This window comes from Sciurus vulgaris (genome assembly GCF_902686455.1).
Source record: "Sciurus vulgaris genome assembly, chromosome: 4".
Lineage (NCBI taxonomy): Eukaryota > Metazoa > Chordata > Mammalia > Rodentia > Sciuridae > Sciurus > Sciurus vulgaris.
In genome coordinates, this window is record NC_136464.1 from 38,109,214 (window position 1) to 38,117,300 (window position 8,087).

The 8,087-nt window shown below is 40.6% G+C and overlaps 1 protein-coding gene across 1 annotated transcript; it reads left to right on the forward strand.

Moving 5' to 3' along the window:
• Positions 1-2,874: 2,874 nt before the first annotated feature.
• Positions 2,875-7,713, forward strand: PPP1R3C (protein phosphatase 1 regulatory subunit 3C). The gene is made up of 2 exons (XM_079138264.1): positions 2,875-3,005; positions 5,323-7,713. The coding sequence occupies exons 1-2, from the start codon at positions 2,992-2,994 to the stop codon at positions 6,260-6,262; spliced, it is 954 nt and encodes a 317-aa protein (XP_078994390.1). The 5' UTR covers positions 2,875-2,991; the 3' UTR covers positions 6,263-7,713.
• The last annotated feature ends 374 nt before the right edge of the window (positions 7,714-8,087 follow it).

Here is an 8,087-nt window from a genome sequence, read left to right on the forward strand (position 1 = left end):
AAACAAGTAGGACTCCAGAAAGATGGTGTGGGAAGGCAGTTTAAGTATGTGAAACGTCCAACATAGTTCTTGGCGTCTAGCATGTAGACTCTGCGTGTTCATTGAATCTGAAAGTTAAAAAATCCTTTAAAAATGATTTATGAATTACCAAAGTCTTCCCTGTTCATTGTTAAAAAAAAAAAAAAAAAAAAAAGAAATACAGAGAAGACAACAAAGACATTTTTATTACCCACAATCTCACTACCCTCAAATAAACACTATTAACATTTTAGTACAGCATATTCTATTTTCTAAGTATGCTACCTTTCCCCTCAAATGAGATCACAGTGAATTCTTATTATTATTTTATATTGCTCCATTCCTTAAATTGGCAATACTCACCTTTTAGTTTAATGTATGATTAGGATTTACCAGGTGAAAGCACCCAGAAAAACCAGTCCGATGTGGGAACTCATGCAAGAGATTTTATTAAGAGGACATGCAGCGTGTCTGCCCGCAGGGTGAGAGGGAGAGAAAGAAAATGGGGGGGGGGGGGAGAGAGAGAGAGAGAGAGAGAGAGAGAGAGAGAGAGAGAGAGAGAGAGAGAAAAGAAGAAGGAGGAGGAGGAGGAGGAGGAGGAGGAGGAGAGAGAAGAAAGACAAAAAATGAGAGAGAGAGAGTGGGAGTGAGAGAGAGAAGAGAAAGTGAGAGAGTGAGAGTGAGAGTAAGAGTGAATGAGAGAGAGAGAGAAATGGCCGCGGAGCTATTCTTAAGTAGTGGAATTCCGTGGGCTAATCGCAATTGCACCAAGGGCTGACGAGGAGGTTCAGGGCTAGCAATCTAGGTTGTAAAATGGTGTGGGGGAGGGAGCATAATGGCGGCCGCAAAAGAGCAGATCTGATGCCAATACCAGGGTTCTAGTTTGGGCCTAACCAGTCCCTGGAAAGCCCCTCAACTTCTTTAATTTTTAGATTCTGCAACTGTGAAATGAAGACACCCTTCATCTCTATCATTCTGTCTAGGAAGACAGTATTGTATAGTGGTATTGCTCTGGCACCAGCCAGGTTCTAATCCAGGCTCTACCTGGGAGATCCTGGGCAGGATTCTTGACTTCTCAATGCCTCAGTTTCCCTTTCTCTGCGATAGGATTAATATAGGAGATGCCACCTAAGGTTGTAAGAATTAAACATAACACACATACAGACACACACACACACAGACACACACAGACACACACACAGACACACGTACACACACACACACTCACCAGTGTTTATTGAGTAAAGACTCAATAAGCAACAACTATTACCAATATCAAGAGCTCAGGTGCCAGGTTTCCTGAGGTGATAGAGTAAAAACGAATATTAAGGAATTGATTACTAACTTGAGAACTAACATGGGTTGAACACACAAGCTGGGCATTCTGCTAAATTTGTCACTTGCACAATCTTATTTAATCCTCAAAACAAAATTGTTATCTCCATTTTACACACATGGAAACTGGGTTAGAACTTGCCTAGATTCAGGTACCTAGTAAGTGTCAAACCCAAAGACTTTGTCCTCTTGGCTAGTTTTGGCTGAGCTGAGAGGCTACAATAGCTGCCATTGGTTGGACATTTTGTTTTTTAAAAAATAAAGCCCAAGTATGAAATCTGTCTCAAGGATGTTCAGCATGGGTTTATTTTTCTTCACTTTAATAGCACCATTTTAACAGTTCCACTGTTCAACAGTTATTTAAAAACCACAGTGATTTTTGTACATTGTAATGTATTGCTGGATATTTAAGTTGGTAGAGCAGAACTAGGAGATGGGCTTTATTTTAAAAGATACTTAAGTTAGAAATTAAATTTTATGGTTGTAACTGGTGGTCTAAAAATCCCCCAAATTAAACAAAGTGGAGAAGTCTCATGAATGTTACTAGCTTGGGGAGGTCGTGAAATATACTGTGACATTTTAACATTTTGCTTTCTACATCACTGCCAAAGGACGTCAGTACTGGTCTGGGCTGACTACTGCCTCTGCCTGGCCCCGGGAGTGAAAAGGGTTATTTCATTTCTGGCTATAATATCCTCTTCCAAGAAGAGAATAGAATAGACCAAAACACAAAGTACTTTTTATTTTTATTTATTTTTTTAACTTTTTAATTATTATTTTTATTTTTACAGACTGCATTTTGATTCATTGCACACAAATGGGGTACATCATTTCATTTCTATGGTTGTGCACGATGTGGATTCATACCATTCGTGTAATTACACATGTACATAGGGTAATGATGTCTGTCTCATTCCACTTAAACTCTACCTCATTATTTTATGGGACTTGCACACTTTCTTAATATTTATTAGAGAAATTGGTATTTTCTGGCAGCCATTTCCTCCTGTGTGGTGCATTTATGGATTCACTCTAACCCAAACAATGAACAGTCAACTTCTCATTGCGCTGACCAAGGTGGACGTACACAACAATGAGCAAAAGAAACATTTAAAATAATGTATACAATTGGATCGAGCCACAACTTTCTAAGCTCAGATTCAACTCTGCACAAATCCCCATATTTCCAAGTAACGGACACTCCAAGACTAGATGAGCCGCCCCTCCTGGGTGAGGCTTGCGGTTTTTCCTCCTGGCCCCGTGCATTACGTGCCTGAAGGTCCCCTTGCTCAGGGTTCGCGTTACCCTGCAATGTCCAGCTGACCTGGGAATCATCAACACGCGCCCCCCACGGGGACTCCTAGGAGCTCCCGGCACATCTAGCCCCTAAGCGATCACGTTCCAGGACTAGGGCTCGTGCCCTAGCTGGGCGCTGGTTGGTCGCGCCACTGGACCCGCGGCCCTGTGATTGGTCCAAGGGATCAGTTCACGTGGTTAGGCGCTGATAAGTGGACTCTCCAGGGCCAGACCGCAGTCTGCCAGAGGAAGTGCAGAGCTGGTACTGCCCCGGGCTGGGTGCGAACTTGCGCAGACAGAGGGGTGCTGGGCTCTCACGGTCCGCCGCAGCCTCTCTGCCTAATGAGCTGCACCAGGTAGGTTAGCTGCAACTCCGCGCCTCGGAACAGAAGGGACCTTGCAGCTGTAGAGAAGTTGGGAGGTGTTTTCGTTCTGTCATTCCTGCAAATGAAGACCCAGGTGGGGGTGGGCGGAGGCTGATTAACTGGCTGCTGAGTTACATCTGGCACCCCGGGAGGCCTTGGAGGTGTGGAAATTTGCACTGTGTTTTTCTTAGGCAGAACCTATTTTGAGAATCAGCATCCTAAATCAGAAACTGTCTGAACGTGAGTCAGCTTTAGTTCAGATTTCCTCATTAATATAACTCTAATCTTTGAGTCCTGCACTAATGTCCCAAACATTTTAAGTTGTGTTAGCACTCTGACATCGCTGGTCAGATAGTTTAGCTCGGGGACGAAAATTACAGGGCGATATTTACATTCATTCGTTCTCCTTCACTCCTTATCATCGTTTGCCATAACAAACTCAAGACTCAGAGTTTGAGCAAACTAGCATTTTAAACTCTTGGCCAGGACTTAAAATTGCAGGGAAATCGCCGGGCATTAAAACTGCCTCTCTATAAATGCAAAAAGTTAAAAAAAAAAAAAAAATCTGTCCCATGAAACTACTTAAGTTGCTTCTCCAGACATAACTTAGCAGACTTCTTTAAAAACCCTGCCTGTTAACTATTATTAGATTCACAAATATAATTTTAGCTTTTGTTTGCTCTTAGTTTGTAGGTCTCCCAGAAAAATCCCAGAGCTAATAAATTCTGTGAATGTTCTTAGTTGTCCATTTTGTGATAATGACCATTTGCCTACGGGCTTAGAGCTGCAATGAACAGAGTTACTAAAGCCACACTAAGAAATGTCATGTGCGATATTCACACACCTCTTATCTGTAGGGCTAAGATAGGGGGGGAATCCTAATTCCATAACTTGGCAAAATGAGGGCTAAAGACCAGGAAAAAAAATCATCTTGATGGATGCTTTTTGGTTTAATATTACTAACCATAGTTTATGTTAAGTTTTAGACAGCTTTTTATTGTCTTTCTACTATTTATACACATCTTTCTACATATTTATAAATATCCATTGCCACAACATTAGAAAATACCCCAAAAGTAAAGGTAGTAGATTACTTGTAATCATTATCACTGAGAGATAATTAACTTTTTAGTATGTTTCCTATAAAGTTTTTCAAAATATTTGTAAGTTCACGTTTAACATGTATTTAAAAATAGTTCGATTTTCAGGTAACCAGTTTTTTTTTTCTCTGTATATTGTGTATATTCAAGGCATACAACATGCTGTTATAAAATGCATGCATAGTTAAATGATGATTATAGTGGAACAAATGAACACATCCATCATCTCATATAGGCAACAAGTTTTTCCATTTAAATGTGGAATTGTCATGGGCATCTTTCTATTTGAAATACAGATTATGCAAAATATTTCTTTAAGTACATGAATGGTTGGCTTGTGTTTCAGTCAGTTATTTGTGAAAAATGAGGAAGAGAAAGATAAGTGACGTGCAAAGTTAATTCTGACTTCACTCCTAGCCTTCTCACCCTTAGAACTGTTGCATGGGGATTTTTATTGCTACTTTTTCCTCTTCAAGAGGATTACTTTCCAGAGAAGTGGAATCAGTTTAAGAGCAAAATAAGCAATAATAGCCACAGGGAGCAGAGGTCTGGAACTATGATACCCAAAGAACTCATCTGGTCGTTAGACTCTTTGGGGAAGCTTTGAGAACATATCCACCTCTGTGGACTCCCCTGGAGAGGATTTAGTGGCTCAAAGTCCCAGGTATCTGAATTTTTTAAAAAAAGAAAGAAATTAACTTGATAGGCAAGGTGACCATACAGGTTTGAGAACCGCTGGTTCAGAAGAGAGCAAATGATTCTTAGAGCCGTATAAAATGTCATCAAATCCAATGGTTTTATTTCTCAAATGAGGAAGCTGAATGCCCCCACTTCAGGTGATTTAGGCAGTTACCCACAGCCCTATAACCAACCAAGGGTAGAGGCAGATGCAGAATGTGGATCTGATTGATACTCTTCTCTTACTACATATGATAGCACCTCCCTGATGCTGAACTGGCTGCAATTCAGTCAGTACAGAAATAGTTCCTATATATTTGGAACAGGAGAAGAGCATTCCAGATCTAGGTGTTCACTCCCTGTCCTTTTTTTTTTTTTTTTTTTTTTTTTTGTTATTTAATATTTTACTAAAGAATCTGCCTTGTGCATTAAAACCAGAAAATTTTTTTTTTAAATAACACAATGAATGGTATCACCGACAAATCAAAATCACTTCATCTCTTCCTTCCCCCTGTCCTTTTGCATTGCAGAATGATCCAGGTTTTGGATCCCCATCCTTTAACGAGTTCAGTCATGCCAGTAGATGTGGCCATGAGACTTTGCTTGGCTCATTCACCACCTCTGAAGAGTTTCCTGGGCCCTTACAATGACTTTCAACAAAGAAATTTTATGAATAAATTAAAGCCTCTGAAGCCATGTCTCAACCTCAAACAGGAAACCAAATCACAGAATGAATGGAAGCGCTCACACAACCAAACCAAGAAGCGGGTTGTGTTTGCTGACTCCAAGGGCCTTGCTCTCACAGCTATCCACGTCTTCTCTGACCTCCCAGAAGAACCAGCCTGGGATCTCCAATTTGATCTCTTGGACCTTAATGATATCTCCTCTGGCTTAAAACTCCACGAGGAGAAAAACCTGATTTTAGATTTTCCTCAGCCTTCAACTGATTACTTAAGTTTCCGGAACCATTTTCAGAAGAATTTTGTGTGTCTGGAGAACTGTTCTTTGCAAGAGCGAACTGTGACTGGAACTGTCAAAGTGAAAAACATGAGCTTTGAGAAAAGAGTTCAGGTCCGAATCACTTTTGACACTTGGAAAAGCTATACAGATGTGGACTGTGTCTACATGAAGAATGTGTATAGTAGCTCAGATAGTGATACCTTCTCATTTGCCATTGACTTACCCTCTGTCATTCCAACTGAGGAGAAAATTGAGTTCTGCATTTCTTACCATGCTAATGGGCAGGTCTTCTGGGACAACAATGAGGGCCAGAATTACAGAATTGTCCATGTGCAATGGAAACCTGATGGGGTGCAGACACAGACGGCACTCCAAGACTGTGTATTCCACCAGGTGCCCCCAAAGACCGAGTTAGAATCAACAATCTTTGGTAGTCCCAGGCTGGCTAGCGGGCTCTTCCCAGAATGGCAGAGCTGGGGGAGAATGGAGAACTTGGCCTCTTATCGCTGAATTAAGCAACCTAGTGACTGATCTTGACCTGTCATAGTCCCTGTGCAATTCTAGGTCTGTATTGCTCAATATTTAGGAAGTCTTTGCTACTTTCCATCAGTAGGTTTAGGTTTGAGCTTTTGTGGCCTAGTTTCAGAAAATATACAGCCACTTGAGAATTTAGTGTTGGGGTCTGTATGGATGATATTACCCAATTTTGCTTTGGAGGGTCAGATAACAGCCTAGGGTCTATTTTTATAATAGTAATGCTTTTTCAGTGCCCTTCCTCCTTCCCTCTCAATTCACTAACTTTCACATTGGGCAAGGAAAGGTCGAGGAAGGACAATTGATGGTGACGGAAAGCTGTGTTAATGGTATGACGAATGTGTGAGCGGCGTACATGAAGGACTCTGAAGCTCAGCTCAGAGTGGGAGTGGGGGGTCTGATACTTAATTATTGGTGAGAAAATGTAAGATTATTTTGTATTTTAAAGTCGGTTTTACATTTTCCTCCTGGGGAAGTAACTCATGGGGGGAAAGAGATCCATTCTATGAATTCTTGTGAAGAAAAGCCAAATAAATTTTAAGGGTGTTGGATGGTATTTGGGGATGATGAACTGTATCCTGGAGAATCAAGATCTTTAGTGAAGCCTTCCTGTTCCAACATGATCAAAAATCTGGGGAAAGCGTAAGCAAATCTGGCTTTGCAGTCCTAATGTGATAAGTGACTTTGTGATCAAGGCCTCAAGCTGGGGTTCTTGGTACAGAACACTGTCTGGCAAAACTTATGCCAACACCAATTATGATGACATGTAGGGACTCCAAGTCATGGCAAAGATAGTTCTTTGCAAGTGCCCATAGTAGCTTAACCCAAATATCTGAAAATTCATGAGTGTTTAGCCTTGTAAGAAGGTTCACTGTACACTGGCCTTTCTCCTGTAATATGGTGTATCTTTGAGTGTATTGTCAGTGTACACAGCTCACATCCTTCATATTGAAGGTGACTTGTTTTTCTGCCACACTTTTTCAATGTGATGTTTGAAGTGAGGACTGACGCTAGGGTTCTCAATGCAAGAATCCAGTACCTTGCACATTAGAGGTAGCACTCAATCTCTTGCCTATTTTTTGTCTTTGTTTTAATTTCCTTTGAAGTAAAAAATGCTTTTTATTTTTAAATGGACGTGAATTGTTTTAGCTGTGAATTGTTTTCATGTGTGCATAAGCTCTTAAGCACAGGAGACAAGAATGTTTGCTTCTGTCATTGTGTACAACCACTGAGAGGTGTGAAGAGAACGAAGTTAATTTTAACACGTGTGATCTGCCATGCTGGAAAAACACTATTAGAATAACTCCACTATGACAGTATTTGAGGATTGGCTGGCACCCATAATTTTTCTAATGTAAATATTTCACTCTCTTCTGGCTATCCTTTATGAACTTCTCACTTCAAGAATAAATGTGTTTGATATAAGACCTAAGAATGTTTTCTTCTCAAAGGCACAATTAATGAAAAAAAAAGCCAAAACAAAACTATCAACTGATATTCTCCCGTTTTGTTTAGGAAAAACCAAGCAGGGTTAGTTTGGACCAGGAAGTGAATCCACCTGAGAGTATTCCAATGGTCCCAGTCTCATTAGTGATTACATGTACTATCGCCTGACCTCTGGGGCTGGTGCCCTGGGGCAGTGACTTGAGGGACTGTTTTGGAGGTCACATGTCAACTTTAAAATGGGGAAGGAGATATTGTGGAAAGGGCTGGAGAAACTTCTACTTCTTGAGCTCCAGTACCTTATTCTTCTTTTTAAAGAATTTAACCTTCACTTTAATTAATTAATTAATTAATTTTA